At 35.5% G+C, this 16,985-nt stretch overlaps 1 protein-coding gene and 1 pseudogene across 1 annotated transcript; one reads left to right on the top strand and one right to left on the bottom strand.

Moving 5' to 3' along the window:
* Window positions 1–5,556: 5,556 nt before the first annotated feature.
* LOC125224027 (low-temperature-induced cysteine proteinase-like) lies at window positions 5,557–8,009 on the top strand. Its single transcript, XM_048127366.2, has 5 exons — window positions 5,557–6,093; window positions 6,576–6,811; window positions 6,918–7,058; window positions 7,171–7,620; window positions 7,710–8,009. Exons 1-5 carry the CDS (start codon window positions 5,658–5,660, stop codon window positions 7,800–7,802), a joined length of 1,356 nt encoding a protein of 451 aa, XP_047983323.1. The 5' UTR covers window positions 5,557–5,657; the 3' UTR covers window positions 7,803–8,009.
* A 6,365-nt stretch (window positions 8,010–14,374) lies between these two features.
* On the bottom strand, window positions 14,375–16,566 carry LOC125224053 (RNA polymerase II C-terminal domain phosphatase-like 4; annotated as a pseudogene).
* Between the last annotated feature and the right edge of the window lie 419 nt (window positions 16,567–16,985).

Below are 16,985 nucleotides of genomic sequence, written 5' to 3' on the forward strand. Positions count from 1 at the left end.
AATGAAGTGGATCCACCTGAGAATGAAGGCGAGAAGGGCCCTGGTCCGTCGGTAGCTAACCCTAGTCCCGAAGGTGGGTTGGTGTAGTCGAACCCTAGCCCCGCCGTGGAAGTCGAAGCAGAGCTACATTCTGGTAATGACGAGTCAAAGTCAAACCATAATTCTTACAAGGGTGCCGACGACCTCCGATTGACGCCGATGACCCCGAATTAGAGAGGAGGACGAAGATTAGACGCGACCGCTCGGTTTCTCGTAAGCCGCCACTTCCTCCGAAGGAGAAGGCCAAATTTGAGAAATTTATGTATATTGTTGTATATGCTCTATGTTTTGTAGTTGTTGTTGGGATATTTTGTATGTTGAATTAATTTGATGAAAATCCTAGTTTTTGTTTGAAATTTGTATTTTGAGTTCGATGCATTTGTAAGCTAGCTTGCTTCTTCTTCTTCGAGATTCGAACTTGTTCTTCGATGCATTTGCGAGCTAGCTAGCCGGGTAGATTTTGAAACTAACAAATCACCCGGCTGGGTGATAGAATATCTACCCATTCTGGACTCCTTACGCCTTTGAATCTTTGTATTTGTTGGTGCAAAACTCACCCGTTGCGATGTATGCCCGGGCGGGTAAGTAGCTTTGCTGTGTGAAATGGTAGATAGTGGTTCTGTTCGGAGCATTTGACGTGCATTTCTGGCGGGTCTCCGGCAAGATTCATGCTGCTGCTGTGCTGAATTTTGTGTTAAAGCGTAGTGCACACCAATTGTTTGATGGAATGTTTAAGTGAGCTCCAATAAGTTTTTTACATCATATGAACAGATTTGATGAAAACACGATTAAAAATATATATATTTATTGTTATATTTTTTTAAGAAAATAATTAGCAAATTATTTAGTCACTAATAATCTAATTTTAAGCTTAATTTAATCAAACTTTTGCTAATTAACGTTTGACTTCTGCATTTTAGCGGTGCCATCCAAAAAGGACCAAACCGAGAACAATTTCGTATGTTATGGACCTGAAAATCGGAAAATAAATGTAATGGACCAAATTCGTAATTTGACTATATGTTTTGGACCAAAAGGGAGTTGTACTCTAATGATAATAGTGATTAGAACTTGATTTTAGGCTAATTAGGTTGAATTTGGTGTGATGTTAGGAATGAATGAGTGGTTCGGATTTAACTAATAATTCAATCAAGATTCATATACTTCGATAGATAAGGAATATAGTAGTCAATACGAATTTATTCTAGGAAAATAAATTAACACGCACCAAAAACAAGGGAAAATTTTGCCTATTAATGAGAGGAAAAAAACATGGGTGTGTGAAAAGAGATTGCCAATATTTCACCCCATGTATCTAATGCGTGCTTGTCAATGCTTGATTTCTTCTGTTACGAATGAGGTCATCATATCATCTCAAAATAGCAATTTTCAACAGATACATCTAATCAAATATTGAAACACATCATTAATTCCATGCTTTTGACTTGGTTTAGGATCATCATGCACGCCACAAGAAAACATTTCAATACAATTGGACTTTACGTATTTGAAGGTATTTATAGTTTTTTCTTGAAAAAAATCTATAAATAACTTTGTTGGTCTTCTTCTTAAAAAAATATGCAAATCAGGGCCAACGGCCAACCGTTGCATTTCCTCCTTTTTTTTTATCTAATTAATTTCAAGAAAATATTATTGGGCCTTGGCCCGGTAAAAAATAATTACAGTTCATAAATCGGGTGATCTATTTTACTCGTGCTCGCTTCTATATTTATTAATCAATACAATAAAAAAATGGCAAACTAAAAATGTTGATTTAAATCTACTAAAAGAAAGAAAATACTCAATAGTAATTTATTCAATTACAACTACTTCAGCATTTAGAATCCAAAAAGAAATTAAATTGTTGGGCTATATTCCCTTAATTTAGTGGGCAACAATCAATTTCCATATAATTAACACTCCACAACTTTATTGGGCTTTTCCAGCTTTGCCATCTAATTAAAACTAGCAAATACTGTACTATAAAGAACGTATGGAAATATCCTTTCACTAAGTGCAATCCACCACAGAAACATATGGAGTGTAAGAGCACTCCCAATGGAGTTCCCTTATTTCTCCCTTATTTCTCCCTAACTCCTGCCACATCAGCGCCACATCAGCATCACATTTTATCCCCAGTTTTTAGCCAACCCCTACAATGGTTTCTCCCTTATTTCTCCCTTATTTCTCCCTAACTCAACATTTCATTTTTACATCATCACTAATTTAATTGTTTTATTTTTATATATAATAAAGCTAGCTTATTTAATTTATAAAGATAAATCAAATAAATAGTAATAAAGTTCGTTGTATTAAACACGGGTACACATTACAACGAAGAAAATTAAAAAAAAAAAAAGTACACGAATGGAAATAAAAAATCAAAAAAAAAATTCAAAGAAAAAAAAATTCAAGGGCGGTGGGCGCGGTTTCTATTTGCCCACAATTCTTCGATGATATCGTGTTGTAGTGCTTGATGGGCCTCCTTCTGGTGTATGTCCATGAACGCCTGGAACCGTTCATGTTCGTTGTGCGGTACACCCTGGCGGGCGGACTCGGTTGAGACACCGTGACTCGATGATGCAACACTTGGGTCGTTGGTGACGTCGAGGACGCCTTCGTGTTCATCTTCGATGATCATGTTATGCATGATGATGCACGCATACATGATATCGGCAATATCCCCCTGGTAGAAAAAGCGCGTCGGACCCTTTACCAGTGCAAATCGCGATTGGAGCACCCCAAATGCCCTCTCCACATCCTTGCGCGCAGACTCTTGCGCTCGGGCAAAATACCTTCTTCTATCTCCGAGTGGGCATCTGATCGTCTTCAGAAACACGGGCCATTGCGGATAGATGCCGTCAGCCAGGTAGTACCCCATGTTATGCACATTGCCATTGGCCGTGAATTCGATGGAGGGGCCTAATCCGTTGATCCGCTCGTTGAAAAGGGGCGAGGAATTGAGAACATTTAGGTCGTTGTTCGACCCGGCTATACCAAAATAAGCATGCCAAATCCAAAGCCGTTGGTCGGCAACGGCTTCAAGAATGATGGTGGGATGCGTACCTTTGTAGCCGGTAGTAAACTGGCCTCGCCACGCGGTTGGGCAGTTCTTCCACTGCCAGTGCATACAGTCGATGCTGCCGAGCATCCCCGGAAAGCCGTGGGTCCTCCAGTGCCAATCCAGTAGGAACTGGCAGTCAGCTGCGTCCGGCGAGCGAAGGTAGTGCTCCCCAAATATCTCTCGCACGCCCTGACAGAAATTCTTCAGGCACTCGTTGCCAGTCGTCTCGCCGCATTGCAGATACTCATCGAACATGTCGGCGGACCCTCCATATGCCAACTGCCGGATGGCAACAGTGCATTTCTGTAGGGGCGATAGTCCGGGCTTCCCTGCTGCGTCTCGCTGGAGCCGGAACTCGGGGTAACGCGCGGACAACGCATTAACAATGCGCAGGAAGAGGGAGCGGCGCATTCTGAACCGGCGACGAAATACATCTGCCGGATAACGTGGTTCCTCCGCGAAATAATCGGCGAACAGCCGATCGTGCGCACCAGTGTGGTTGCGAGGGATGTATCGGCGCCGCCGGCGGATTGGCCGTTGGGGGGGTGGCTGCTGCATTCGAGCGATCTCGCTTTGTATGCAGCGGGAGATATAGTTGTTGATTGGGTTGTTGGCGAAACCCGCTACATCCCATCCGGTGGGAGCGGGAGGTACCTCTTCTTCGGAAGAAGAATGTGATATTTCCTCGTCGGACTGAGCACGAGACGATGAATCAGAACTCATTTAATAAAGATGGAGAGAAAAAAGATTGAAAATTTGTGTGAATGAAGTTTGTGGGTGATGAATGGAGGAAGAGGATGAAATATTTATAGGGGTGGGATAAAATAGCCGTTCGGCCAAAAAAAAAAAAAAAAATTTTAAAAATCGCCGATTATCGCCGAGCGTCGCCCACAGTGGCCGGCGATCGCTCGGCGATAATCCGGCGATAAATCGCCACTCGGCGAAGCAACGGTAACATTATCGCCGAATTATCGCCGACTTCGCCACAATGGCCGGCGATAATTCGGCGATAATCGGCGATTTATCGCCGAGAATTCGCCACCTCCATTGGGAGTGCTCTAAAACACATAAATTTTCATTAATTGTTATACGTTAAATATTTATTTATTCCAAATGTGACAGATACATTATCGGACGACAATAGATGCATGCACCCATATGTAACGACATGATTGCAATATTTTGGAGTGGTTAATTAGTTAATTACATATGAATTGTCTCAGCTCTTAAGCATGCCAAATTAACCCAAAACTAAAAAACTTGCACAAATCAAAATATTGATTTTGCTATTTAAATAGAGTGGTGAAGTAAGATGCGTGCATCCACAAGAAGAAGTTGCATCTATCTCAAAAAATGTCTTGATAATATGATAAACATACATGGCCCCTGATTAAACTGAAATTATGACAATAACACCAAAAGCTATTCAAAGAAATTTAAAGAAAAAAGGTGCCATTTTATACCGTGTAGGTAGAATTAACCATTTTCATTTTATCCATGTAAAATAGTAACAAGAATTAGTTGTTTTTTCATTTTATATGACGAATATTAAAGTAGAAAGTAGAAACGTATTACTAATACAGTAGGTTACTTTTTTTGTCTACTTTATAGGCTTATCCAGATATCATTTACACCAACCATTTGTTTTTTTTTAAAATTAAAAGTTGTACTTTTATCGTCAGAGTATCATACAGTAATTGTACAACAAATCATTGGTCTATAAAAGAGATTTGCAGAGAATCTTTGTCACACCCTCTCAATAATGTGATTAAAAACTACGAAAATACAACAAATTGTCCATTATGTTGTGAGTGACAACTAAACCTTAATCTAAATTCATCAAATTGGCCTCGTTAGGCGATGATGTTGACCTTACGTAATAGAAGTAACGAATAGATTCATACTACCAATAATTGAACCAAAAATATCTCCTTCAGTAATAAAAATATCAAGGCACAGTCACTGTATATTTTATGATGTGACCAGTATTAGAAAAAGATCACATATTTTAATTAGATGTCTTAGCAATATAACTTTATGATTCAAATTTATCAATACAATGAATCGCGTGAAATTAAGAAGAGAGATCCAAAATTCCCAAAAATAAATGGCGTGTGTATAAGGAAAGACTTATCATAAAAATGTATCTCAATATCTAATGACTAATCACAGTTGCTTATATAATGCAGGTGTGCGATCATATCATAACTCATATTTATGTAATAATCTAATAACCCTATCATTTTACGGGTCAAAAGTATCATTTTTACTAAAAATGATATTTTTTCAACATGCATAAAATGATACTTTTATTCCATAAAATGATATTCTGTTCCATAAAATGATATTTTTCATCTATAAAATGAGGGTTATTAGATTATCACTATAAATATGGGTTATGATATGATCACATCCCTACATATACATAGGTAAGCAAGTTGGAAGAAAATTTTAAAATCAAATAATTCCCAAAAAGGTCCAAACCTTTCCCCCCCTTTATAATCTCACTTCTTCATCTTCATCCACAAACACAGGAATCTCCTAAAATCTAACAATGGCTGCTGCGATTGCAAAATCACTGCTCTTCCTCTCGCTCTTTCTCGCGCTGGCATGCGCCGCGGACATGTCGATCATCTCCTACGACGAGAAGCAGCTGACGGCGATGCACGAGTCGTGGATGGTGAAGCACGGCAAGTCGTACAACGCCCTGGGCGAGAAGGAGAAGCGATTCCAGGTTTTTAAGGAGAATCTGAGGTACATCGAGGAGCACAACGCCGCCGAGGGGCGGACCTACAAGTTAGGCCTCAATCGCTTCGCCGATCTGACCAATCAGGAGTACCGGAGGAGGATGCATCTCGGGACGAGGCCGCGGAGGCTCGCCGCGAAGAAGAGCGATCGCTACGCGTTGAGAGACGGCGATGTCTTGCCTGACTCAATCGACTGGAGGACCAAGGGCGCGGTGGCTCCGGTCAAGGATCAGGGCAGCTGTGGTAATTCATTTCTTCTGTTTTTATTTTCTATTTTAAAAAAAAATGAATTAGAAGAGTGTGTGCTGTTGTTTTTGTCGTCTATAGGATTGTAGACATGAACAACGTGTCCTTTTTGTGATGTAGTTTTCATGTTTGGCGAATTTAAATAACACAATGAAATAATGGATTCATGTTGTGTTGCTTGCAATTATTATCATTTTACAAGTGAGCATATAAAGGTTGAATCTTGATGGCTTTCATATCTTATCAGTATGTAAATCTGTTTCCCACGTCTACTTTTGTGCTATTAGAGTCTTGCAAGTATCATCCATGAATCGGTTTATAAATGACATTTTAATTAAATATTTGTGGCTTACAATATCTGTTGCTCTATTTTATTAGGAAAAGACAATGAATTTCCTTGTGCAAGACATGCCTTCATTCTATTATTGTAATCAAGAATCTTGATAGTGAAGCATGCTCTATATTATTGAATATTGTAGGAAGTTGTTGGGCGTTCTCTACAATTGTTGCCGTAGAAGGTATCAACCAGATCAAAACTGGATCTTTGATCTCACTTTCCGAGCAAGAACTGGTGGATTGTGATACGTCTTATAACCAAGGGTGCAATGGTGGTCTCATGGATTATGCATTTGAGTTCATTATCAAAAATGGTGGGATTGACTCAGAAGAAGATTATCCTTACAAGGGAAGGGATGGCAGATGTGATACTTACAGGGTTAGTTTTAAACGTTGATTCTTTGTTGGCAGTTTCTTTGAGCTAAATTAGCATTCTAGTTGGTTTTTATGTGGACCTAACGACGTCCCTGGTAATTGTTTTGTAGAAAAATGCCAAAGTTGTGTCGATCGATGGTTATGAAGACGTACCTGTGAATAATGAGAAGGCGCTGCAGAAGGCAGTTGCCAGCCAACCAATTAGTGTTGCCATTGAAGCCGGTGGTAGGGACTTTCAACTCTATCAATCAGTAAGTTCTGCACATTAATGCCTAGCAAGTTCCATTTTCATTAGTTGGAAAAATTGTTTAGTAGTTCAAAGAATTTTGGTCCGAGTACATGATCTGGTCTTACAAATCACAGGGTATATTCACTGGGAAGTGTGGGACGAGTTTGGACCACGGTGTGGCTGCTGTTGGGTATGGCACTGAAAACGGAAAGGACTATTGGATCGTTAGGAACTCTTGGGGCTCAAGCTGGGGAGAGGAGGGGTATCTTAGGATGGAGCGCAACGTTGCAGCTAAAACTGGTCTTTGTGGGATTGCCATAGAGCCCTCGTACCCAACCAAGACAGGCGCAAACCCCCCTAACCCGGGTCCATCTCCTCCGTCCCCACCACCAAAGCCATCAGTCTGTGACGAATACTATGAATGCCCTGAGAGCACGACCTGCTGCTGCGTCTTTGAGTACGGAAAGTACTGCTTCGCATGGGGATGCTGCCCTCTCGAGGGTGCCACTTGCTGCGAGGACCACTACAGTTGCTGCCCACACGAGTACCCTGTGTGCAACGTGTATGCCGGTACCTGCTCAATGGTGAGTTGAATTGCGTCTCTGTCTTGCTTTTTGTCATGATATTCTTGAGACTGGGATTGTTGGCTTATATAAAATGATTCAATGTGCAGAGCAAGGACAACCCGCTCAGCGTGAAGGCGATGGAACGCGTTCTTGCCAAACCCATTGCCTTCGGTACACAAGGCCTCAAGAGTGACCTTTGAGATATTTGAGATTGAAAGAAGGTGAAAGAAGGCAACTGAAATCAGAAGGTGTATGGAAGTTGTGGTTTGTACATGATGCTCGATTTGCTTCAGGTTTGAACCTTGAAAAAAACCAAGCAGAGATTCTTGTGTATAGTTGGATATTTGTTTTATGATTAAGATGTAACAATTCGCATAATTATTATAGTAGTACCTTTTCACTTCGTACATTGATGATTATTTATCAAGTTTGCTCCCATTTATGCTATTTGTTAATGCAGATTCCTTATAAACAATGAAATATCTAGTACTTGTTTATAAATATTGTGCATACTAGTACTTCCTTATGCAGAGTATATAATACTGTGCATACTAGTACTTCCTTTATTGGAACTTATTCATCTACATGCTTTCCAGGAATAACTTTATTTATTTATTCTATAAATACTGTAAAATACCTTATTAATGAATAATTCTATAATTATTTAGTGTGATAAATATAAACTAAAATTTTAAGGGACCACTCCACCCTTCAAAAAACATTACTATGACCGAATTTTGGTAAGGAGGGCAAAGCTTTGGTTGATAAACCGGAGTGGAAATTGAGAATAGGGGATAAAAGCAGAAAATAATCATATGGTACTATTTAATTGAGGAAAATGACATCTCCATTGGGCACCCTAACAAGCCGATTTGCAAAAGAGTATTTAGAGGCAAATTAATAAATTTGAAATATGTGAGTGAAGTAGACTAAATTAAAGGAAAAGAGTAGCCTAAATATCCTTCAAAAAAACATTACTATGATTCGAAGTTTTTTTTTTTTTTTTTTTATTGTGTTGACTGTTTTGAATAAAAGGAAAAATTCATGTTGTTGGTATATGATTGCATCTAAAATTTAATCCAAATTGATGTTGTTATGTAGCCAATGTGTGCAGACAACCTTAATCACGCTAATAAATAGCTTGTTTGGCCAAACGTAATCAATATACTCTTTTATTAATTCTCTAATTCATGAGTGTGGTCTAAAAATTATTTAAGTGTCGACGTAATTTGAAGTTGAGTATACTAATGAATTGCAACATACTGTGATCGGTTATACTAGTAGTATATGTTTTCCCTGGAAACTTCTTTAGATAAAATATCCTTAATATTTAAGTGAAAATAAGATGAGAATTTATTTGAGTCGATTGGTGATTATATGAAATCTTATAGTAATAGACAAGAATTAATACTGATGTACATTATTAATATATACTCCTATATTATAACGTTCCAACCTAGTAAGTGAATGAGAAGTGTCCTAAGAATTAAACTTGCAATTATGGCATGTGATGGCAAAATGATTACTTTGGTCAGAAATTATTTTTGATGATGCATGAGTGGTGTTGTCATAAATTAAATGGGTTGAAAGTCGTTGAGAAATTCCAAATAATGACCAAACTGGGCTCAGTAATGTGGTTGAATTGTAATTTGTGGAACATTCGAAATAGAATAATGTATTGTGAGAGAGAATTAGTTTGAATGAATAATATCATAAAGACGTTTAGAATTTGTAATAGTAAGTTGTTTTGCATTATATTGATTAAAGATTAAAGAGAGTGTGCAAGTTATAAGGGTGGATTCCCTAAAATGTACACATAAAATAAAAGCAAGGATGGTCGAGGATGGAAACATGATCTGAAGCTCCACCCCTGGCTGCAAAAAGAGTAGCCTAAATGTGGTGATATGTAAGTAAATGAGGGAGTTTGGTGGTTGTTTCCGCTTAGATTAAGTAGAAATGAGTAGACAAATTTAGAGAGAGTTGGAAAAAGGTTGGATTTTATGGTATAAGTGATGATAATGAAAGCACCCCAAGTCCCGAAAGTGGGAAGACTTGGGGAGGCCGCTTCCATGGTGAGCTGAAATAGAAACAAACTCTCTCTATATATTTATCACAACACACACGAACACTCTCACACTCACACGGAGAGAAAAAAACAGAGATCTCACAGAAAATGGCAGGACAACCCCCACCACCGACACCACCGCCGACTCCGCCACCGAAGCCGCCCTCTCGCCCACCGCCGTCTCCGCCGACTCCGACGCCCCCTCGCCCACCGCCGAATCAATCCCCTTCCTCCTCCTACTACAGCTCAGAGGAGGACTCCAGAAATCGCTACCATCTGAAGCAGGTCTTCATATCATGCCTCGTAAATAGTAATTACTAGTCATATGATGCCTAATTATTAGTAGTATTAAATACTAATGCCTCCTAATTATTAAATACTCATGCCTTATTGTACATACTAGTAGATTGAATAATTTATTTACATACATATGTATGTAAATACTCTATATAATTTGTGTCATCTTTGCCTTTTGGATATTATTGGATTTATGAATTTACTTTCGATTTCTGCTCCTAATTTGCGCATGCCTGCAAAATCTATATTCATTTTATTCGTCGCTCTCCTCGGCCTCTGTAAATAACGAGTACTCATGTTTTCCATAATTATTAAAACAGCCCTCACTAAGTAATCATCTTATAGTCGCATTGGTTTTTAATTGCCTTTTTCTTGTTTTATTTTTCAATTTTATTGAAATCAATTTTCTTTAATTTCCTGATTCCAGTGCTAAAATTATTTTTATTATTCACTGCTAAAATTTCTTATTTGATTTTGATAGCCTACAAACTCAAACTATAATCCACAGGTTTCAAATATGTCCTATTTATATCCAAAATATTAATAAAACTAGTCTTTTTTAAAAACATAAGCCAAACAACGTAGGAAAAGATTTAAAACATTACAAAAATCTTTTTCTTTTTATTATAAATAAATTAAACCTGAAAAATATTTCATTCATCGCTCTCTCCGCTGTATTAATTAACAGTTATGCTTAATACATTTATTGGTTCATTAATTGATTTCATGAATATAATCAAACAATTGTTTTCTTACTCCACTGAATCAACATATAATCAAATGTGGGCTGCTCTTTTGTTTAGCATTGCACATGTCTGCAAAATGTACTATTTTTATAGAAATCAATTTTCTTTCTCTGATTCGGGTGCTAAGATTTCTTACTAGCATTATTTATCCTACAAAATAAAAATTAAAAGTAAGTCGTGTTTATATATAGTAAGCTTTATAGTGATCGGTTACCTACCTGGTATTAGTACTTTTGATTATATATATATATATGGAACCTATTTATTTTATTATTTCGCTTATATCCCCTATATAATCGACAAGTTACAAATATGTCATAGTCAACTAGTCTTTTTCTAAAGTATACTCCATAAGCCAAACAATGTAAAGATTTAAAACATTAAAAAAAAAAAAAATCTTTTTTCACTAAAATTAGGAATTAATTACATCGGCAATATTGGGACGCGTTTTATTCATCATTTCCACTCTAAATTAATATTTGATCGAACAATTGTTTTCTTACTAATCGAATGTGGGCCGCTCTTTTATTTATTATTGGATCTTGCCATTTGAAGATAATTAAAGAATGGACTTGGCATGTTATGCAAATTTATATGTACTTAGTAAAGATCAACAATTTGAACTTAGTAATGAACCATCCTACCCCTCTTTTCTTCATTACTAGTGCCAGTTACTTGGATTTAAATTAAACAATGATTTATGTACTTACTACTATTAGTTCATAAGAAAATCATGAAACGCAACACAAAGAACTAAGACTAAAATAGAAACTAAAAAACATACATAAAAAGTTCACAAATAGGCAATATGAGCATTAAAAGCATAGGCGGTGTATTTCCTTTTTGTAATTCTAAATGTTTTCACAAATTTTTTCAAAAAAAAAAAAAAAAAAAAAAAAAAAAAAAAAAAACTCTTCTTATCACTCAAACATTTGTTTTCTTACTTCAATGAATCAACATATATAATCAAGTTTGGTCGGCACTAGTCTTTTTCATAGCACATATATCCGCGTTTGTATTTAAATTTTTTTTGCAAAAATGATCAAAAGAAAAAGAAAAAATAAAAAACCTGACGAAGACTTACATGTCTACATAAGGGAATACTAATATATAAGCGTTAAAAGCATACGCGCATTATCAGATTTTATTCTTTCTTGTAATTATAAACGTTTCCACAATTGGTGTCTTTGTTTCTTAATTAAATATCTTCTTGATCTTACGTGTTCATCATACAAACAATTGTTTTCTTACTCCAGTGAATCAACATATAATCAAATGTGGGCTGGTCTTTTATTTACCATTGAATTGGCATGTCATGCAACTTTACACTTAGTAAAGATCGACAATCTTAACTTAGTAATGACTAATGAACCAACTTATGATTCGGATCAGGTGATCCGTTCCACTTTTCTTCCGAAAAGGATCATCTAATCCAGATCCTAATACATTTCCTACTCCACCCTTTACAAACATGATAGTGGACCCTACCATTATATTTTATGTTTGTGAGGGGTGAAGTAGGAAATGTATTAGGATCCAGATTAGGTGATCCGTTCCGCTTTTCTTCATTCCTATCATTCCTAGTGCTAGTTACTTGGATTAAATTAAACATTTAATTTATTTACCAATTACTATTATTTCATACAAGTAAGTTTCACTAAACATAATACTAAGAAATTTGCATGCAAACATAAAAAACTAGGCAAACAATGACAAAAGTTTAAAACATTATTTATAGTAATACTAGGCATTAAAAGGCCCATACCACTTTTTTAATGTCTCAAATTCATATACAAAGACTTGTGTATTTCATAAATAAATAATGTCATACAACAAGAAAGAACTACGACTAAAATTAAAACTAAAAACCATAAATATAAATATAAAAAAAATAAGTGAGAAACAATATATTTGTTGAACTCAAAACACACTGGGCCTATACATGGGAGAGAAATGGACTTAAAGTATTTATTGGTCACAAATTTATGTATTGCACATGTCTGCAAAATGTAAAGGTTTTTATTTTTTATTATTATTATTGATGCTAAAATTTCTTATTTGATTTTGATAGCCTACAAAGTCAAACTATACCCATCATTTCACTATAATCCACAGGTTTCAAATATGTCCTATTCATATTCAAAATATGAATACAACTAGTCCTTTTTAAAAACATAACCCAAACAATGTAGGAAAAGATTTAAAACATTACAATTTTTTTTTTAATTTTAAATTATAAATAAATTAAACCTAAAAAAGATTTCATTCCTCGCTCTCTCCGCGGTATTAATTAACAGTTATGCTTAATACATTTATTGGTTCATTAATTGATCTTACGTGTTGATCATATTATACAAGGCCATGTAAAAAGGAAAGGAGAGCTTTTGATTTCATGAATATATGAAACAATTGTTTTCTTACTCCACTGAATCCACATATAATCAAATGTGGGCTGCTCTTTTATTTAGCATTGCACATGTGTGCAAAATGTTAAGGAATTTTTTTACTGTTTTTATAGAAATCAATTTTCTTTCTCTGATTCGAGTGCTAAGATTTCTTACTAGCATTATTTTTCATACAAAATATAAATTAAAAGTAAGTCGTGTTTATATATAGGAAGCTTTATAGTGATCGTTTACCTACTTGGTATTAGTACTTTTGATTATATATATGGAACCTGTTTATTTTATTATTTCGCTTATATCTCCTATATAATCGACATGTTACAAATATGTCATAGTCAAAAACATTTATAGAACTAGTCTTTTTTTAAAATATACTCCATAAGCCAAACAATGTAAAGATTTAAAATATAAAAAAAATCTTTTTTTAATAAAACTAGGCATTAATTACATCGGCAATATTAAGCAATAAAATCGTAGTCTGTGTATTGGGATGCGTTTTATTCATCACTGCAATTCTAAATTGATATTTGATCATATCATACGTGTTGATCATAGTACAACACAAGGCCATGTAAAAAAGAAAAGCATTTGATTTCATGAGTATAATGAAACAATTGCTTTCTTACTCCAATACAATCAAATGTGGGCCGCTCTTGTATTTAGTCTTGCCATTTCAAGTCAAAATCCTTTAACCATGCCCGATTCCAACAAGCTAAGGGTTGTTGATGCATTGGTTGAATATCAGTAGTATATAATTAGTCATCTTGAGATATGGTGTGTTTGTAAATCACAATAGGAAGGAAAAGTCATTGAACATAGATTTATTTTTAGCTTGAGGTTAATACATGTTGAACTTCTCACTATAATGTTTAATTAAGTTGCACATGCTGATTGTTGAAATTAAATTTCTAGCTTTAGTGTTGGGGTTAATGTTGGTTGTCTCTCACTCACTCTTGTTTTCTTTACTACCGTAGAAAAACTACGCCATATAACATTGGAACAAGTTGAAACTTCATAATTTAATATTCTAATTCCAAACTCTAAACGTTATGGGCTTGACCAGAACTAAATAAACTACATGTTTTAAATGACTATTATTGCTTAATAATAAAGATAAGACTTAACAAATTAAGTCTATAGAAATAAATAATAATGATATGACTAACCAATAAATTCTAGATTCACGTACAAAATAAATGAAGTTGAATAGATATCCATATAAGAACATTTCAGTTGCTCATGGTTGCTATGCTATTGCACTACTTTTTAGCTCTTTTCAACAAGATACCTATTTTGAGACTTCTTACTGCGAAACGCCACAGCGTCCCAACTCTGCACTTCTCAAATAATTGGCAATGATAGAAAAGTTTTGGCCCAATTGATTTTACCACCTGCCAAGATGATGTATCATCCCTAAGAAATTTCAATAAGTGAAGCAAAAGTAGCGAAAATTCGTGAATGCAAGAATAAGCATGCTTCAACTCATGCATGACCTAAAAGGACCTCATTTTCCTTTTTGGTTCTTGTGTTTGCATGTATTATGGTGCAAGATACTAAAACGTAGAGCAAAGACTTGCCTGTCTCACATCTCGATCCTCTATATTATCCTTGCGTTTCTAAAAGAGAAAAAGAAAATTAATAAATGAAGTTAATGAACTTAAGTTCACTTAATAATTAGGAATGAGATTAGGATTGGGAAATCGTGTGGATTGAGTCGTTATCGGTTTAACATGATAATGACCTAATCCAATAAGACCTAGTTTGAACCTGAACACAAACTCAAGCCTGCTATTTAAAAACCCACACACGATATGTGCCCATTAATGACACAATATAATATAGGTTGATGTGGCACAATAACAAAACGATAATGACAAGAACACAATTTACACGATTAAACCTCATTTACACGATTTAATTCTTATTCAAATGAACCCAGAAAATAAAACTAATGTATAATTTAAATACTAATATTATTAGTATCAAATGGGTTGACACAATTAAGACACAAACTCAATAAAGTCTGATCCAAGTCATAACCAAAATTGTCAACCTATAAAAGAGTAGAGACAATACCTTGTCAAAGAACAAGGTGTGTACTTGTTGGAGCACCTTTAAAACATTGGCCAGAGGCCCCTTACTCTCACTTTCATCGGTTTTTCTTTGAGTGTGGCTATCAGGACATCTTGAGGCAAAAAAGTAATATTGATCTATTCGTATCACATTCTCCACTTTCTCTCTCCATATCTAAAAATAATTCAAGGAAATCTATTAATCAACATGAATTGAACTCGCTAAGATTAAAATTAAACTTCTCACCCATACTGAGTCATCAACAACCAGGATAGTGCTTTCTCGCCCGAAAATAATGTCTAGACCCTTTTGATGCTCATGAGTGGAGTCCTCTCGTGAAATTATTCTTGAATGGAAGTATTTATTTTGAGGATCAAGTAGTTCTGCCATTTCCAAAGCATAGCCTCTTGCACCCTTAGTATATATGTACATCTCAAATAGTTTACTAGCTTCTTCAAGGAAAGTGTGCACGAATGGCCTCAACTTAGTTATAATTTTACTCTTGTCCAATTTGAACAAGTTGTTCATCAGGGTATCCAATTTTCATAAAACTTTAAGTCAAAGTAGAATATATCAAAAACTAAGGTGCACTCCACAAGTAGGTTTAAGGTACAGGGAATCTTTTTGGTTGATTAAGAATGTTTCATTATCTTTAATATCGGATTGCCAAATTGTATGTAGTAGTGTGCCATCTAAACCAAGGACCAGATAAAGCTTTTTCCTGCAACAAACCAAATCCTCGAAACCTTTGTCACGTAATCTAGTCATTTCGTCTTTAGCGATCCTCAAATTCTGTAAAGAAAATAATAAGATTATTGATATGAAATACTATATAAATAAGAAGGTTAGAGAGAACCAACCTTATGAATGTATTTAAGCGGAATGGCAGAATCATCTTGTACATGTAGCCCACATTTGATGCAAAATTCATGTATAGAACCAGGATGTGTGCATATTTTCTCATTCTCTAAGTCTAAGTCTAAGTCTAACTTCATCTTCTCCATCTTAAGTTTAACGCTACAAAAGGGCAACAAAAATGGTACTATTAATTAATGTTGACAATTAAATTTCCAAAGTAGACCAACCTCTGAAGATCCAAGTGATAAACAGCATCATCAAGAATTCTTGCAGTCTCTTCATCACTGCTTGAAGACCTCATCTGTCATATTCCAATTTATTACTTTATACATAAACTAATTATAAAACCAAACATATATAAATCCTCTATCAACCAACTATCTTGATATAATTGGATGTCTCATAACTCAAAAGGACAATTGTATACCTTCTTCTGAAGATACACCAAATAGTTTCTTAATTGATCCTGACCGTCCGCATCTAGGTCAAGAGCCTTGAACCGTTTATCATCTCCAAACATTGTCAATGCTTTGCTGATTGTTGCATTACAAGTTAGACTAAAAAATTCAAGAATAAAATTTGAGCAAGAAAAGAAATACAACCTCCAATATGTAGATGCTGTGAGTTCTTGAGATTCCTAAGGCAAACCAAGAATTGCATTATACTAAAATGTCTGTAAATTGTTTCAAGCAGACATGTGTGAGAATATCAATCAAATGGAGAACGAAATCTTACTTCCAACATCTTCATAAACACCTCCATTGTTTTTCTCTGCATGAGACGTATCTTCTCCGCCTCTATCTTTTTTCTTTGCATTAAGTACTAAAAGAACAAATATCAAAGATATGCAAAATAAATTGTTGTAGCTACAATAAATTATAAACATAATTATATTACCTCATTGAATACTTGCTTTCTTTTACCAAGTGTTTTCAGAGC

Source organism: Salvia hispanica, chromosome 1 (assembly GCF_029641045.1).
Source record: "Salvia hispanica isolate PSC_SH4W2 chromosome 1, Shi_PSC_v1, whole genome shotgun sequence".
NCBI lineage: Eukaryota > Viridiplantae > Streptophyta > Magnoliopsida > Lamiales > Lamiaceae > Salvia > Salvia hispanica.

Excerpts from the sequence above, each read along its gene's own strand:
- LOC125224027 (XM_048127366.2), top strand. The coding sequence starts at position 5,658 with ATGGCTGCTGCGATTGCAAAATCACTGCTCTTCCTCTCGCTCTTTCTC. Across the intron at positions 6,094-6,575 it reads CAAGGATCAGGGCAGCTGTG|GAAGTTGTTGGGCGTTCTCT; the intron begins GTAATTCATTTC and ends TGAATATTGTAG. Across the intron at positions 7,621-7,709 it reads ATGCCGGTACCTGCTCAATG|AGCAAGGACAACCCGCTCAG; the intron begins GTGAGTTGAATT and ends TTCAATGTGCAG.